We start from the raw sequence: 19,204 nt of genomic DNA, 5'->3' as shown, positions 1-19,204 counted from the left end.
CTTCCAGCGTCGCGAGCGCATATATGGCAGTTGAGGCTGCAGTCGAAGAACACATGGAAAGTGGTCACTCGAGTGTGTATCATCAAGGGCGAACCATTCGAAGCGCCGAGCTAGCGGAACAGTACCGACCGCAAGGTCCAAATGGGATAAATTTGCCGTGGAGGCAGACAAAAATGTAGGGACCCCAGTGTTGAGGCAGACTAGATCCGCTTGGTGGAAGACGTCTAGCAATAGTGAGCCACGTGGACAAGGATGTGGAGATCCCCAAAGCGGGTGGTGGGCATTGAAGTCCCCAACCAGCAAATAGGGGGGTGGAAGCTGATCAAGAAGATGAAGGAGATCAGCTCGTGCCATTGGTGTAGACGATGGAATGTATACTGTACAAAGAGAGAACGTGTATCCAGAAAGGGAAAGATGGACGGCGACAGCTTGGAACGAAGTGTTTAAGGGGATTGGGTGATAATGGAGAGTATCATGGAGCAGAATCATGAGTCCTCCATGGGCTGGAGTGCCTTCAACAGAGGGGAGGTCATATCGGACGGACTGAAAATGAGGGAGAACAAAGCGGTCATGGGGACGCAGCTTTGTTTCCTGAAGACAGAAGATGACCGGCGAGTAGGATCGTAAGAGGATCGACAATTCCTCCCGATTGGCGCGAATGCCGCGGATATTCCAGTGGATAATGGACATAGGGTGAACAGAAAATGGAGGAACGTCACCAAGGGTGCTGTCAACTCAACGACTGCTCAGAGCTTGCGACCGACAGGATGGAATGGCATTCAGTCGAAGGCAGAAGATCCTGATCCATAGGTTGGTCAGGAGCAGCTCCTGCCACCAACGATCGGCCAGTTGACCGGCCACCAACAGTGCGCCTCGGCGACACAGAAGATGGCCGAGGGCGATTTCCGCCAGGTGGTGCTGTAGATGGGACACGCCTTGGCGGAGAAGGAGAGGAACTGTGTTTCTTCGTAGCCTTCTTGGAGGTATGTTTAGATGAAGGAGGAACCGATGGTTGTGAAGTTGCAGTACGTAAAAACTCTTCACGAGAATGCTCTTTTTTGGAAGACTTGGCGTCTGACTTTTGGGCTCGAGATTTAGCAGAACCCGACGAAGGGTGAGCCATAGAGTGGGCAGGCGAAAGAGGTGAGGTTGAACGGGCGATCTTTGCGCTGGCCGATCTGACGACCGTGGTACTAAATGTGAGATCGCAAGTCTGCGTGGCCGCCTCCTTTGTTGGCCGAGGAGAAGCAAGGACAGCGCTGTATTTTCCTTTCTGAGGCACGGTGGGCTGTCGACTGGCGAGTAACTTTCGAGCAGCAAAGGTCGACACCTTTTCCTTCACTCTTATTTCCTGGATCAGCTTTTCGTCCTTAAAAACAGGGCAATCTCGAGAGGAAGCAGCGTGGTCACCCATACAGTTGATGCAGCGAGGGGATGGAGGTGGACAAGCACCCTCATGGGCATCCCGGCCACACGTAACACATTTGGCCGGATTGGAACAGGACTGGCTGGTGTGATTGAACCGCTGACATCGATAGCAACGCGTAGGGTTCGGGACATAAGGGCGAACGGAAATTATCTCATAGCATAGCCTGCTTTGATTTTTGATGGGAGTTGAACTTTGTCAAATGTCAAGAAGACAGTGCGGGTTGGAATGATGTTCGAGTCAACCCTTTTCATAACCCGATGAACAGCGGTGACGCCCTGGTCAGACAGGTAGTGCTGAATTTCTTCGTCAGACAATCCATCGAGGGAGCGTGTATAAACGACTCCACGCGAGGAATTTAAGGTACGGTGCGGTTCCACCCGGACAGGGAAGGTGTGGAGCAGAGAAGTACGCAGCAATTTTTGAGCCTGGAGGGCACTGTGTGTTTCCAACAACAGGGTGCCATTCCGTAGTCTGGAACAAGACTTTACAGGACCCGCAATTGCGTCGACACCTTTCTGAATAATGAAAGGGTTGACCGTGGAAAAGTCGTGACCTTCGTCAGACCGAGAAACAACAAGGAACTGTGGCAACGATGGAAGAACCGTCTGTGGCTGAGACTCAGTGAACTTACGTTTGTGAGCAGACATAGTGGAAGGTGAGGAAACCATTGCGGAAGAATCCCCCATGATTACCGGCGTCTCCGATGGCGCGCTCCTCCCTTGTGGGGGCCCTCACCGAGGGCACACCCGCCTTAGGTGATTGTTCACACCTCAGGTCACACCTCCCGACAAACGGACGGAGGGACCAATCGGCACTTTCAGAAGGTATCAGCTCGGGTAATCACCCCTCCCTGGGCCTGGCCTTTACCAGGGGGTACGTACGTGTCCTACCTGTCTACCCGGGGCGGGGAATTACACGTTACCCCGTCACCGGCTACGCATGGAAGTGCGTGGGTCGGCCTTCAGACACGCACAGGGAGGAAGAAAGAGAAAGGGAAAGGAAAGAAGAGGGGGTCTCAAACGCCGCAGCGGAGAAAAGGGTAAAGAGAAGAGGTAAGGAAAGGAGAAGGACAAAGGAAGGAAGAAGACATACAAGCAAGGAAGAAGAAGAATGCGGTACATTTACAAGCGTCCGTCTCCGGACGTAGGCGCAAACCATACTCCCAGAGGGGGAGAAAGTGAAGGAAACAGGAAACAGCCAGAGGTGAGGGGGGGGAGGGGGGGGGTTAAGACAGGGGATGGGGAAGGATGCGGAAAGGGAAGGTATGCAGCCCGGAAAGGAAGGAAGGCCACATTAGCTCGGGGCCCCGTGCTCGCTACGCACGTATCCACAAAAGAGTTGTGGATCCCCTGGGGGGGGCTATGGCTGTGTCCCCACTCCAGCTCACTGCCTTCAATAAATCTGCAGAGAGCTGGGAAGTCTACCTGCATCATTTTCAACTGTAATGTTTTGTTTATGGCATTTCTGGAAGTGCTTTAATTTTGTCTTCTAGTAGTCACCTACACAAAGTTGTGCAGAAACTACAAACACTCTTGGATCCAAGTGGTTTTTCTTTCAATGATTTCTCTACTCTGTTAACCAGCTACAGTATGGTCAGTAGACACATCATGTTGTGGCTAGGCTACAGTTTAATCAGTGTAGTAAACAACACGCACAATCATGCTGCCTGGGTGGTGGGCTTGCAGGGTCTCGCACACAAAGTGCAAAGTGACGTGTTAGAACTGTAAAATTTCGTATGCAAAATCACTCATTTGGGATGTGATTGTGCACCTCGCCCCTCGTAGTGACTCCACTGCAAAAGCTCCCAATAAGTTTGATCCTAAAAGTCTGTATACTATTAAGGGATATTTACTTATTTCTGTAACTGTGTCTGAAGCAAGGAACTACATGATCAGCACCAGATTGTAATACTTCATTAAAAGAAACCAGCATAACCAGAGTAATTCTTATCTTCAAATACACTACATTTATATCTATATAGATACTCCACAAGCCACAGTACGCCGCATGGGGGAGGGTAACCTGTACCACTATTAGGCATTTTATTTCCTGTTCCAATCACAAATAGAATGAGGGAAAAATGCCTATCTATGCGCCTCCATATGAACCCTAATTTTTAATATCTTATCCTCATGGTCCTTATGCACAATGTAGGTTGGCAACAGAAGAATCGTACAGCAGTCAGCTTCAAATGTCAGTTCTCTAAATTTTCTCGATAGTGTTTCTTGAAAAGAACATTGCCTTCCCTCCAGGCTTTCCCATTTGAGTTGCTGAATCATCTCCATAACACTTAACTGTTGTTCGACTCTAACGATAACAAATCTAGCAGTCGAACTCTGAACTGCTTCAATGTCTTCCTTCACTCCTACCTGGTATAGATCCCGAACACTGGAGCAGTAGCCAAGGATAGATCGCACAAGCACACTATATGCAGTCTCCTTTACAGGTGAGCAACTCTTTCCTAAAATTCTCCCAATAAACCAAATTCAGCCACTCACCTTCCCTACCACAGTTCTCACAAGCTTATTACATTTCATATCACTTTGCAATGGTATGCCCAGTTATTTAAATGACTTGACTATGTCTAGTACGACACTAGTAATACTTATCTGAACATAACAAGTTTGATCTTCCTACTAATCTGCATTAACTTACATTTTACCACATTTAAGGCTAGCCACCATTCATCACACCAACCGGAAATTTTGTCTAAGTTGTATTGTATCTTCCAAATCTTCCAACAGTCACATAACTTCGACATCTTACTGTACACCACAGCATCATCAGCAAACAACCACAGATTCCTGTCTGTTACTGTATGGATCACACAAAATGATATAGCAGAACTATATCTAATTTAATTAATTTTGAAACATTTCTTTTTTTTCCATGTAGTAAAAGGTACAGCAATCAGTTGCAATGATGTTCATTGCATATCTAGATTTCAGTCACTGTGTCGCCATTTTCAGTGCTAAGAAATGTGAAGAATCAGTTACAATGAAGTAACATGCATGCCTATTATGTGTGCAGTAGCATAAGCTTTACATGGAAGTCCGTTATAAAATAAATACCAGTAAATGTAAACAAAACATTAAAACAACTGTATATGCACATAGTTCCAACAGGACTGTTCAAGTCAGATGTCCAGTTCACACTTAGGCAGATGTTTACAATTATAATGCAACTGGCTTCAGTGTATGTCATATCAATTTACAATTCTCTCCTTACATGCGTGATCATTTTTTATTTTATCTTCACAGTTCATATGTTTTATCATTTTATTTTTTACTTCACACTTTTTAAATGTTTACATACATAAAAGAAATGTTCTACAGTTGTACATGGTGGTAACTGCGTGAAATAGCCAGTTACTGTTGTACATTTTACAAATGAACATAATTTAAAAAACACGAAACCTCTTGTTCAAATACCTACAAAAATAAAATTTCATTAAAACAGTGATACATATTACATACAAGAAAGGGAATTCAGACAGACAGGAGTGGTGCTAAAAGTCATAGTACCATCAGCAGTATGTTGAATGGCCAGGAATCTGTCTCCTTTAAAATGTTCTCTCTTGTGAGTTTGGTGTTAAAAATATGGGAAAGAATTACATTTGTCTCTGGGAACTTTGTTCTCACCTGTGATCTAGGACGAGTGTAATCAAACTGGGAGCTAATCATGGCCACCTGCTCTTTAAGTAGTGTCACATGAGATGATGCTTGATGGCAGAAGATTTCAAACTCCTCAAGCAGGTCCACACATCCTTTCTTCTCACATGGCTGGAACATTCTCATGTGTGAGAACATAACTAGTGCACTGTGTCCAGTTGCAGCGAAGTTATGTTTGTCTGCCAGATTTTTACAATATAATGTGACGTGTTCACCGAATCTTGCTTCCAGTCATTTATCAGTTTGTCACACACAGCAAACATTGCAGTCAGGACATTCAGTTTTATCGACATGTGACCTATGGATAAGATTTCTTTTTCCAACATTGGCTTTTAAAATTCTACCCAAATTACCCGTAGCAGAAAAGCCACATTTACCATTTGTTTTCTAAAAACTGAGACCACCCTGTCATTAATTTTGCCATAGTATGGTAAGTAAATGTACTTGTTATTGCTATCATAACTTACATTGAAACTACTTTCCTTGTGCCTTTTATTCACTATTTTGTTATACGTGTCATCAACATAATTATGTGACTAGTTGTTGACCTTATCAATATATTTTATTGTATTCAGCTCAGCTTCATGCCCTGTACTTGAAAGTGGAATTTTTAACAACAGATTGATGGTGAAAATTAAGTATGCTTTCTTGGGCTGAATGAGGTGGTTTGAATTGTAATTTATGATACTTTTGGTACAGGTGCTTTTTCTGTAAATACCAAAGCATGCTTCTCGATTAAGAGAGTAAAATTAAGGTCTAAAAAGTTAATTGATCTTCTTGACTCCCTCTCACATCTCAATCTGATTTTTCTATGCAGGCTATTGAACATGTTGACAATTGTCCAATGATTAAATCATGGAGTACAAGTTGTTTACATTACTTCTGTAGTATAATTACTTTAAACTCAATAGGGATATACTTTTACATAGAGGTAGTTTAAGTATGGAGAGCTCCCTTTCAGGTCTTTTAGCAGATATTTTTACCAACCATTCAGAGAATAACTTTTTCCAAGACAATCCAGATTTGACAAGTAGACTAATATACGAATTCATATACAATGATGATACCTTGCTAACGAATAGAGATAGCGACAAATGTGTTGAAAAAATTACTGACAAGTTCATTGGCCTATGTAGGAAAATCACACACATGTGAGATGGGGTCAAACAGATCAATTAACTTTTGAGACTTGAACAACAATATTTTACACAACTCTGAGATTTACAGAAAAGGCACCCATACCAACAGTATCATAAATTACAACTCAAACCTCAACAGTCAGCACAAAACATACTTCTAGCATCTTCGTCAGTGTCTACTGTAGAGTTCTGCAGCATGTGTCAATATTCCTTTGTTTGTCTGTATAGTGTAGTTTTCCATGGTCTTTATTATGGATCAGGACTGTGATTCCTGTATGCAGATGTGAGCCAAGTTGGTGACACTTCGCTCTCAGCTCCAGGCTGTGTTGGCTTCGGTTACACAGCCTGAGGCTGCAGTGGATGGGCAGCACTGTTGTGGGTCAGCCATAGGGATATCCAGCATGACCCACGAGTCCACTAATCGGTCCACACTGGGGGCCAGCCCTATTACTGCTTGCCCTGAGGCTGATCCCTCACCCATGGTCAAGTGGTAGGTCGCCTTGGGATGGGGCAGGCTGCAAAAGACTTCCCAGGGGGCTGAACATACGGCCTCCCTTGTTAGTCTGACAAACAGGTTCCAGGTGCTGTCTGTGGCTGACACTGCCCCTCAGCCAGAAGCAGTCACTTGTCCTGTTTCAGAGACAATCTCTCAGACTCTGCAAGATCTAGGCAGTCACAGAGGGAGGGATTACTAGTAGTTGGGAGCTCCAACGTCTGGCGCATTATGGGGGCCCTTAGTGTCATGGCTGCCAAGGAGAGGAAGAAAGCCAGTGTGCACTTCGTGTGAATACCGGGTGGAGTCATTCCAGATGTGGAGTGGGTCCTTCCAGATGCTATGAAGAGCACAGGGTGCAGTCAACTGAAGTTGGTGGCTCACGTCAGTGCCAACGATGTGTGTTGCTTTGGATCAGAAGAGCTTCTCTCTGGTTTCGAGCAGCTATCAGAAGACGTAAAGGCTACCAGCCTTGCCTGCAAGATGACAGCAGGGCTCAACATTTGCAGCATAGTTGACCAGATTGCCTGCAGATCTCTGGTACAGAGCCTAATGGAGGGTCTGAATCAGAGGCTCAGACAGTTCCGCATGCATGTAGGCTACAGATTCTTCGACTTACGCTATAGAGTGGTGGGGTTTTGGGCTCCACTAAATAGGTCAGGAGACCGCCACATGCAGGAGGTAGCTACATGGTATTGTTGGGCTGTGTGGCATGGACTGGGCAGTTTTTTAGGTTACAGGATCTCAGGGAAATGCAAAAAGGGCTTCAGTCTCAAAGGGTGCAGGTTGAAAACAGGAATAATGTAAGTCTAGGAACCATTGGTATAACAGTTATAAAGTGTTGTAGCTGTGTTGGGAAAGTAGTAGAGCTCCCATCACTAAGAGGAAGCACTGATGCTCAAACTGTTAGAGGCACTGAAAGTTGGCTAAAGCCGGAGATAAGTTCAGCTGAAATTTTTGCAAAAGGCCCTGTTCAGAAAGAACAGGCTAAATACAATTGGCCATGGCATTTTTGTTGCTGTCAGAAGTAACTTATCTTGTACCGAAATTTAAGTAGATAGTTCCTGTGAGTTAGTATGGGTAGACATCATTCTTGGCAAGCAGAATAAAATAATAATTAGATCATTTTACCAACCTCCAAATTCAGAGAATACAAGTACTGAAAGGTTCAAAGAAAACTTGAGTCCAATTTCAAACACATACCCAACTCTCGCAATTAAAAGTTGGTGGTGACTTCAATTTACCCTCAATATGTCGGCGAACATACGTGTTTAAATCAAAACGTATGCATAAAACATCTTCCAAAATTGTGCTAAATGCATTCTCTGCAGACTATTTCAAGCAATTAGTTCATGAGCTTACTCGAATAGTAAATGGTTGTGAAAACATACTTGACCTCTTGGCAACATGTAATCCTGAACAAATAATGAGCATCAAAAAGAACACAAGGATCAGTGAATACAGGGTTTTGTAGCAAGATTGAATATCACAACTCAAAAATCCTCCAAAAAAATAACAAACAATATCTATTCAAAAAAGCAGATACAAATTCACTTGATGCCTTCTTGAGAGATATTCTTCACTCCTTCAAATTAGCAGTGTGAATGTTGACCAGATGTGGTTTGAATTCAAAGAAATAATATTAACGGAAATTGAGAGATTTATACCAAATTAATTAAAAAATGACAGAGCCGAGCCCGCCCATGGTACACAAGACAGGTGAGAACGCTGTAGCAGAAACAATGAAAAAAGTACACAAAATTTAAATAAATTCAAAATCCTCAAGATTTTACAGAAGCTCGAAATTTAGCAAGGACTTCAGTGTGAGATGCTTATAACAGTTTCCACAACAAAATTTCGTCTCGAAATCTGGTAGAAAATCCGAAGAGATTTCGGTTGTATGTAAAATATGTTAGTGGGAAGACACAAGCAATGACTTACCTGTGTGATATCAACGGAAATAGTATCAATGATAGTGGTGCTAAAGCAGAGTTACTAAACACAGCCTTCCAAAAATTCCTTCACCAAAGGAGACAAAGTAAATACTCCAAAATTCGAATCATGAGTAGTTCCCAACATGAGTAACTTAGAAGTAGGTGTCCTCGGAGTAGGGATGCGACTAAAAACACTTAACAAAAGTAAGTTTTCCAGACCAAATTGTACACCAATTAGGTTCCTTTCAGAGTATGCTGATGAAGTAGCTCTGTATTCAACAATCACATACAACCACTTGCTTGACAAAAGATACATCCAAAGACTGGAAAGTTGTCAAGTCCCACCAACATTCAAGAAAAGCAATAGGAGTAGCCACTAAATTACAGGATTTTGGAACTTATATTGTATTCAAACATTAAAAATTACCTAGAAGAGAACATTATACTGACACACTGTCAACACGGATTTAGGAAATGTCGTTCTTGTGAAACACAACTAGGTCTTCGCTCACTCTAAGCTCTGACAAGGGATTTCAAATTGATTCCATATTTCTAGATTTCCAGAAGGCTTTTGACACTGACCTCACAAGTGGCTTGTAATCAAGTTAAGTACTTATGGAATATCGTCTCAGTTCTGCAACTAAATTCATGATTTCCTGTCAGAGAGGTAACAGTACATAGTAGTAGATGAAAAGTCATCAAGTGAAACAGAAGTGATTTCTGGCGTTCCTCAGGGCAGTGTTATAGATCCTCTGTTCCTGATCTATATAAATGATTTAGGAGACAATTTGAGTAGCCATCTTAGGTTGTTTGCAGGTGATGCTGTCATTTATCATCTACTACAGTTATCAGGCAATAGAAACAAATTCCAAAAAGATACCTCTATGGTGTGAAAATTTGCAATTGATCCTAAATTATGAAAAGTGTGAGGTGATCCACATGAGTGCCGAAAGGAATCCATTTAACTTTGGGTATATGATAAATCAATCAAATCTAACGGCAGTAAATTTAACTAAATACTTTGAAATTCCACTTACAACCAACTTAAATTGGAAAGAACACATATACTGTCTACACTGGGCATGTTCATCCTCTTTTTTTAGTACTGTTGTGTGGTGTGGGATCCTTACCAGACAGGATTAAAGGAGAACATCAAGAAAGTTCAAAGAAAGGCAGCAAGTTTTGTATTATTGAGGAATATGGGAATGTGTGTCACAGACATGATATGGGATTTGGGGTGGACATAATTGAAACAAAGATGTTTCTCACTACGATGGGATCTTCTCAATAAATTTCAATCACCAACTCCTCCACATACCAAAATATTTTATTGATGATGACCTCCCCTAGGGAGAAATGATCACCATAATAAAACAAGGGAAATCAGACTCACACAGGAAGATAAAGGTATTTGTATTTTCTGCATGCTGTTCAAGAGTAGAATAACAAAAAATTAATCCGAAGGTGGTTCAATGAACACACTGCCAGGCAATTAAGAATGATCTGCAAAGTACACATGTACATATATAGTTTCATGCACCATTAACTGGTTGTTAAAAATTCTAGTTTTAAGTACAGGGCATGAAGCTGAGCTGAATACAATAAAATATAGCACTAAGGTCAACAACTACCTGCATAATTACATCAACAATATGTATAACAAAAATAGTATGAACAAAAGGAAGAATGACAATAATTTTGATGTAGGCGATGATTAAAATAACAAGTACATTTGTTTACCATTCTATGGTACAATTAGTGACAGGGTAGCTTCAGCATTTAGAAAACAAAAAGCAAGAGTGGCAATTTCTACCAAGGGTAACATTGGTAGAATACTTAAAAAAAATATTGTTGGAAAAGGAAACCTTATCCATAGGTCAGGTGTCTACAGAATTGAATGTCCTGACTGCAAAGCTTGCTATGTGGGACAAACTGGTTCAGACAGATTTAGCAAACATGTCGCATTAGATTACAAAAATGCAGCAAAGAAATCTAATTTTGCTGGGCACCTTCTTGCAAGTGGGCACAATGCACCAGTTTTGTCTTCACACTGAGGATGCTCCTTTTGTGTGAGAAGGGAAGATGTATGGAACTGTTTAAAGAGTTTATCTCCTGCCATCAAGCATTGTCTTGTGTGACGCTGCATAAAGGGAAGTTGGCGATGAGAAGCTCCCAGTTTTGGGAACAATTTAAAAATAGTTGGGATTTGGCTACTATGCCCTGAACCCAACAGACACTCTGATCTGATGATGATAACCTAATTATGATTAAATTTCTCCTACATCGCATAAGAGTTTCTGGAGACAAATGTAATGTGTTTCTCAAATTATTACATGACATAGTCAATGGTTTATTAGTCTTAACACCAAACTGTATAAATTATAATGGATTTGTTATGAAACTCATAAGCAAGGACATTTTAAAGGAGATGGGTTCCTAGCCTTTCGAAACACTGCTGATGGCATGATGTATTTTAGCACCACTCTTATCTGTCCGATTTCCTTTAACAGTACTTTGTATTAACTTAGGTATTTGAACAAGATGTTTTGTATTTTTTAAATAATGTTCAATTGTAAAATGTGCAGCAGTCGCTGAGGCCACTAGGGAGTTCACTTAGTTACCACCATGTACAACTGTAAAACGTTCGTCACTGCTTTTAGTTACAACCATCTTATTTGTTTTATATACATCAGTTATTACAAAGCATAAAATAATAAATAAAATGATAAAACACATGACCTGTGACGTTAAAATAAAGTTAATACATGTTGTCAATGCAACATACATGTAAGGAGGGCATTGTAAGTTGATATGACATACACTGAAGATAGCTGAGTTGTAATCACAAACAGCAGCCACAGTGTGAACTCACCATCTGACATGAATAGTCCAGTTGGGACTATGTGCATATACAATTGTTTTCAATGTTTTACCTTACATTTACTGGTATATATTTCATGACTGACTTACATTTAAAGCTTATGCAACTGTATATTTAATAATGATATGAATTAATAGTCTTTTCGGGTTTGCTGCCGGATCCTAAAATCAACTTGACTCGATATTTCGGTGATCCAACTGTTCGCCATCTTCAGGGAATGCTGCTTCTGCTGATGAGTCCCGCTGAGAACTGACGCAAGATTGCAATTCGACGTCCTATGTAGGCCACCGTTCAGTACACGGCGCATGCGCCGCCCATCACAGTTTCTGACTTCCAAAACAGGGAGGTGGCGCCGCCCTTAGTGAAACACTGCTGGAAACGATATATCGCAATCAAGGCCGCATCGAAGAACGTTCAGTTTTGATGCGAGATAATACCGGATTCCACATTTTGCTAAGAGGAAACCCATTGTCCCTGTTGATTAAATTATCAGCCAACCTAATTTCGATCGCCTCTTTATACACACTATTCCAAAAACCGGAAATGTTGGCAATTACAACAGTTTCCTCAAATTTCATTTTATGTCTCTCATTCAGGCAGTGTTCTGCTACAGCCGATTTTTCCGGCTGTTGTAGCCTCATGTGACGGCGATGTTCCACACACCTGTCATTCACTGTGCGAATAGAACGGCCAACGTAAGCTTTCCCACATTGACACGGGATTTTGTACACCCCGGGTTTCTTAAGTCCCAAATCATCCTTCACAGAGCCGAGCAGAGCCCTAATCTTAGAGGGGTGGACGGAACACACTCTTAATGTTAAAACTCCTTAAAATTCGTCCAATCTTAAACGATAAGCCTCCAGCATAAGGAAGAAAGGCCACAGATCTATGTTCCTCTTCGGACACCTCCGGAGACGATCCAAATTCCATAGCCCGACGAATCTGTTTCTCGGTGTATCCATTTTCCTTAAAAACAGTCATCAAATGCTCAAGTTCTTGGGTTAAGCTGTCTGCGTCGGAAATGGCATATGCTCTCCGTACCAAAGTCCTAAGGACGCCATTACGTTGGTGTGGTGGATGACAACTCTTAGGGTGCAGATACAAATCTGTGTGTGTCGGCTTTCGGTGAACGCTGTGTCCCAAAGTTCCATCTGGTTTTTTATAAACCATAACGTCTAAAAATGGAAGCATCCCATCATTTTAACCTCCATAGTAAATTTGATACGGGGATGAAGACAGTTGAAGTGGTCCAAAAACCTGTTAAGAGCATCACGTCCATGCGGCCATACGAAGAAGGTATCGTCCACGTATCTCCAGAAGCACTTTGGTTGCAAAGCTGAAGTGTTTCACTAAGGGCGGCGCCACCTCCCTGTTTTGGAAGTCAGAAACCGTGATGGGCGGCGCATGCACCGTGTACTGAACGGTGGCCTACATAGGACGTCGAATTGCGATCTTGCGTCAGTTCTCAGCGGGACTCATCAGCAGAAGCAGCATTCCCTGAAGATGGCGAACAGTTGGATCGCCGAAATATCGAGTCAAGTTGATTTTAGGATCCGGCAGCAAACCCGAAAAGACTTTCAAGACTTATTATGCCGGGAAAGCCTACGTAGTCACATATGAATTAATAAAGGGAAACATTCCACATGGGAAAAATATATCTAAAAACAAAGATGATGTGACTTACCAAACGAAAGCGCTGGCACGTCGATAGACACACAAACAAACACAAACATACACACAAAATTCAAGCTTTCGCAACAAACTGTTGCCTCATCAGGAAAGAGGGAAGGAGAGGGAAAGACGAAAGGATATGGGTTTTAAGGGAGAGGGTAAGGAGTCATTCCAATCCCGGGAGCGGAAAGACTTACCTTAGGGGGAAAAAAAGGACGGGTATACACTCGTACACACACACATATCCAACCACACATATACAGACACAAGCAAAGAGTTTAGTATGCTTGTTACCTTATTGTAACTTGTTTTTCACATTTTTTTAGCACTGAATATAGCCACATAGTGATCAAAATCAAGATATGGCAATTGGTGACAGTGCATGATGAGCACGAATAGAAGAAGATGTCTGGATTTATTTGGGAAAAGTTTACTTCCCCAGAGTGGGATCAAACAGAACAGTAGAAGACTTTTATTAGAAAAGGAACCAGAACTCCAAACTGGGTAAGGCCACTGGTCATTTCTAATCTAATCAACTTTTGGAGAGGCTCTACTGAACACACTGAAAAAGGAAAAATTAGTGAAGAGTTTGATCAGGGCTGTAATACCTAAAGAGCTTTCAAAGAACATAGACTAATGGAAGAAATACAAAGAGCCAGAAAACTTACAAGTGGCATTAATAATGATGTTGATGTCAAATATTGATTGTAAGTTAGAAGTTATAAGGGGTGATTGAGTAAAAGATTAAATGAGATACCAGAAGATAAAGGATTTGAGGGGACTGAGGAACCCATACAAAAATTGTATCAATAAGCGGAGAAAATAAAAAGAGATGTGAACTTCAGATTTTCTTATGCATCAAACATATGGGATCTGGTAATATCTGAATTACAATAAAGGAAGAGGGTGGTTCCAACGGACTATAAGAGTGTACAAGAATTTTAAAAAAAGACTAATAAGGTTAAGACGTAAGCAAAGGATATGGGAAAAGAATTTAAAAATAAACTGGAATGTTGAAAACAAATGGCCATGAGCAGAACATTGAATCTGCCACTGTTGCTGTGAGGGTTGAAGATGATGAATTACAGAATCAAGTTCAGATCTTCAGTACAAGCACGAGAGAGGAATGAGATCAACTTTTTCTACTACAAGAGTTTATGAACATATTTGGGGAATTCATTTTATTAAAGATTGATTGGAGTTATAAGAATGAAAGAAAGTGAAAAATTTCCCCCCTTTGAATGAGAGTCCTATTCTCAAAATATGTCACGAAAATCAGTAATATTGTGTCAACCAAAAATACAGGAAGAAACTCTGTAATATTTACAAAAAACAATTAGTTTCAAAATTTTGGGTCAACAAGGAAAGGACTAATGCTGTTTCAACTTATCTACCTAGTTACAGACTTGGGGATGCAGTAACTTTGATTAATTCAAACACTGATCAAGCACTGTGTTGGTGTTAACAAATGGATGTATTGAAATAGTTTCTGCCTTTTAGGCATATTACTTCTTCCATTATATAATGCACACACAGTACAAAACTGAAGTACATTACAAATTTATTGCTTATTGTCTTCTGCCACACACATTTTGCCAGCCCACGTGGCTGGCATTGTCAAAGGTTAATCCTTAATTGCCGGTGGCAGACTGGAGTAAAGCTCGCAGCCTGAGGTTACATGACCTGTTATGCCTGTGTCTAAGGACTTTTCTGTGGTCATTACTGATGTGGTTCTCATCTTGCTACACGCAAGGGCCATTCGCTGCAGCATGGGAATCCAGGATCTGTTTGGGGTGAGGCTTTCTTCTTTCATGTTGAAACTATTGCATTTGCGAATTTCCACTGCTTCTCTCACCAAGCAGGCATAGTACCTCACCTTCACAGCAAGAACCCTTATGTCAGCTAATTTTATTGTATGTTCAGTCTCATACAGTGCATGATACACCATGGACATTTTTTTCTATATGTCCCAATGTGCAATAATTTATGTTTAATAATCCTTGTACTGATGGAGAGTCCAGACTTCCTGTACAGTATGCGGTATATTTGCAACACTATGAGTGGGTCCCTTTTGTACTTTGCAGCTAATGACCTTTTCACGTAGTAAGGGGAGAACCACACTGTAACTACCATCAAAAAGCACTCAGACTTTGGCATGGCAGGTACATTATATCTCCAGTTACGGGCTGAACTCCACACCACAAGCAATTGAGGGAATGGAAATTAGTGTTTAATAGCCTCGTTGTCGATGAAATGTTAAGAGAGAGAGCACAAGCTAGGTTTAAAGAAGGATGGGGAAGGAAATCTGCCGTGCTCTGGTGAACGCTATGCCAGCCACTCATGCTGGGGAAATTGCAGAATAATGTTAAAACAAACAATCACACACAGAATCCAATCAGCAATATTGCAACAAGTGGTCATGCAAGCCTCAACAATTTTGTGCAACATAAACAATTGACAAATCTTAATTATGTTACTTCTTTGTGAAGACAGGTATACATCAACATTAATACCTTAGTATAAAAACCATGTGGAAAGGATAGATTGCTACTCACCACATTCAGGGGGTGAGCACTAGAAATATTTCAGCTTTCAGAGGAAGTCTTCATTCAGAAGTAGAAAACTAACACATATTCATACAAGAGCAACTCACTCTACACTTGTACACTGTTTCTGGGAACTTGGACCTTAGTATCCTGAGGCAGTGGACATTGGACATGTGGGATCTCTACCAGGTCAGATTAAAGAAAGATGTCTGAGCAATTCTGTGGCTAGGTTTACTACCAGTAGATTCAAACAACACGCAAGTGTTAGGAAAATGCTCCATGTACTCAAATGGGAATCCCTGGAGGGAAGAAAACACTCTTTTCACAAAACACTATTGAGAAAGTCCAGATAATTGGCATTTGTGACAGACTGCAGATGATCTTACTGCCACTAAGATACATCTCCCATAACGACCATGAAGACGAGATAAGAGAAATTATGGCTAGTATGGAAGCATATCGACAGTTATTTTTCACCTCACACCATTTGTGAGTAGAACTGGTAAGAGAATGACTAGCAGTGGTACAAGATACTCCCACTAGGCTTATGGAGTATGTATGTAGATGTAGGGATTTCATAGTAACTATTCACAAATCACTTCCACTGACTAAACACAGTAAATTTCATGTAACCGCTCATTCACTGGTTTCCATTCATTATTCAGAATTCTTGTTGCACCTCTGTGTTTTGCCACTGCCTGACATATATGCAATTGAACATTCTAATGACTCTTAACAGCTCTGAAGAAGAACACCCACACTCTTTGCAATACTCAGATCTTCATCTTCAAGACTGAAATAACTGGATACTTTATATTAGGATATTTCCATTGTTGTTATTTGTTTCAAGAACACTATGGTAAATTGCAATGAAACAATTTAAAATTCTGGTTCAATGTGTATCACAAAAATAAGACATCAGAATAGACATTTATCTAACAGATGGTCAAATGAGGACGCTGAGCAAGCACTTGACACTCGTCAGCTACATGCACCAAAAACAAAAGATTTTATTGTTATTTCTTTTTCCTACCTACAAAATGAATAAATATGTAAGTGAGTTTCACAAAGATATTAACTACCACAATATCTCTTCATCTTCAACAAGCATCAGTGTACCATCCAGAGTTGCAACAGCATATCTCTTGGTTTTTGGTGACTTCTTTGCTACTTCAGGAGGTTCAATATCTCCCACAATTTCTGTTGACACATTTGGATTACGCATGTGAGAAGATGCTAAAGGGTGGTAATCCACTAATGATGATGTTAGTAGGTCCTCACTGTCAACAAAACAAAACAAAAAGAAATTACTAAGTAGATCTTATAAAAGGGCACCATACAAACATAAATATTGAATTAAATGTCCTCACTTTATTGTTAGAGTGATAAACTCGTTACATTTTTGCACAACTACTTACAGCAAATTTCAAATAAAAATCAGAATATAGCACACCTATCTATATTTGCTGCATCTTCACTCTCACAGATGAGGCAACTTATCTTCATATAAGTACCTCCTGGCTGTGCAACAAGGAGACATGGAGCACCATCCTCCCCATAATGGTGCAAAGTCACTGTGCCAATTTGATTTGTACATTCCCACTTATTCAGGCACAGAAGCTTTCCATTTTCAGGGTTACTCATATCTGCATTTTGAACAATCCAACGATATGAACGAACAACACGATCTGTCAGTCCCAGTACAAGTTCATTGCATCCATCACCATCTATGTCTCTTATCAAAGCAACCTGACAAAATTGAGAGAATAGATTCGAAAGTAATTACTATTGATATGATTCTAAGTATTATTAGTTTCCTACTGGCAATCTTACAATCTTCCTACCCTTTACCAATTATTTTTTTACACTATAACAATTAGTGTTACAACATAATTGTAATTGCTGCTCTCCATACTTACTACACAGTAGAGAATAATGTAAGGCTAGAGCATTGCCAGAGTGACACTTGTTGGTGTGCATTTAGTGTATTTTCGATAGGTTTCGGTGTCAACTGACTGTCCAAGAGAGCAAGTAAAAACAATCTACCAAAACAGCTAACTACTGTCTAAATAAATGAGCATAATATAGCATAAAAGGTAACTAAACAATACCTAACAACAAAGGTTTTCATTTGCCATAATGTAAACTACGGGGATTAACATTTAGATATTAGAACTCAATACGTGAAAAAAAAAGTTCCTTTCCATTATTGGAAAATACACATCAAATAAGTTAAACCTTGCCTCTCAAACTTCACAGAGATCACTCTACTTTGGGTGTTTCACAACTGCCTGCAGCCCACCATGACCAATTGTGACAAACAGCTGTATGAAAATCACCATTAAAAAAAGTCGTCACTCTCAACAACAAAACCCTGACATCTCAGAAACACTCAGCCAAAAATATCTCATTATATGCTTAAATTCATGACACCAAGATCATCAATTGCAACAGTTAAACTCAAAGGTGGCAATAAAGATTGGAGATCAAACACCAAGGTATGGAACATGGTGATTTAAAAACAGTTTTACATGTTAATATGACTAAACGCCAATCTGAAGCAAATGTTTGCTAAAAACATGGTTTGGTTGACAAAAGATAAGCAGGTAAATGTTATTTCTGAGGTTTTAGGAGCGCATTATCTGCAGGGGTTTGGAACATGATCAAGATGACAACATCAAAGACAGTGATGGTGAGGACCCACAGCAGCACAGTCTTTAGTGCCCAAACTAAAATTTCATGAGACCAGTATTAACAAAGACTGAAAATTTTTTAAAGGTGAACTGCAAATAAAAGCATAAAAAACGCCCTAAGGAGAGAAAACAGTGGAAAGAATCAAAAGAATGCAGCAGATATCTGCAGCTACCTTATCAGTGAAATAAAAGGGTTGGGCCAGGCACTCCACAACATACTAAAATCTCCAGTCAAAAGCCTAGGACAGAGTCCAGATACTTCACAAAATTTTAGAAGCCTGACAACACTCGTGACATCCTCAGCTAATATACGGAACAGATCCCCATCTAAATTTGCTTCTGCCCACTTATCACTACATAAAATGCACACAGTTAAAATGTAGTGTGTAGTAATTTGCATACCACAGGCATCTCACACCAGGTGGTACTTTCATCAGAGCAGGAAGAAATGTGTGAGGGGACAGTGACCAATTCAGAGGCGGGTCAGGGACACTTCATCCCGTTGAAGTGACCAGCAGGAGGAATGTAGTGGCTGGATAGCTGGCTTTATCAGCAGCAGTTTATCATCCATCACTGCCAGTCACCCCTCCTCCCACAACTGCATGGATCTTCAACTCTTCAGTGAAATGTTAGTCTGCAGGGGAATGGCACAGCCTGCAGTGAAATGGCATACTGTGCCACATTAAGTTCCCTGCAGGTCCCCTTTGCAGCTTGATCTGCCCGTTCATAGCCAAAAATTCTCACACA

General features: G+C 40.9%; 1 protein-coding gene across 1 annotated transcript in view; it reads right to left on the bottom strand.

The window, feature by feature from the left end:
• LOC124615442 (KICSTOR complex protein ITFG2-like) overlaps positions 1–19,204 on the bottom strand; it is a 53,416-nt gene that overhangs the window by 15,411 nt on the left and 18,801 nt on the right. Inside the window, exons 2-3 of the mRNA XM_047143332.1 lie at positions 17,218–17,513; positions 16,847–17,044 (exon numbers count right to left, since the gene is read on the bottom strand). Of these exons, the coding sequence (XP_046999288.1) occupies positions 16,847–17,044; positions 17,218–17,513 (494 nt within the window). The remainder of the gene's footprint in view (positions 1–16,846; positions 17,045–17,217; positions 17,514–19,204) is intronic.

Source organism: Schistocerca americana, chromosome 5 (genome assembly GCF_021461395.2).
Source record: "Schistocerca americana isolate TAMUIC-IGC-003095 chromosome 5, iqSchAmer2.1, whole genome shotgun sequence".
Classification (NCBI taxonomy): Eukaryota; Metazoa; Arthropoda; class Insecta; order Orthoptera; family Acrididae; genus Schistocerca; species Schistocerca americana.
The sequence above is the reverse complement of the archived record's forward strand: the minus strand, read 5'-3'. Positions and strand labels throughout refer to the sequence as shown.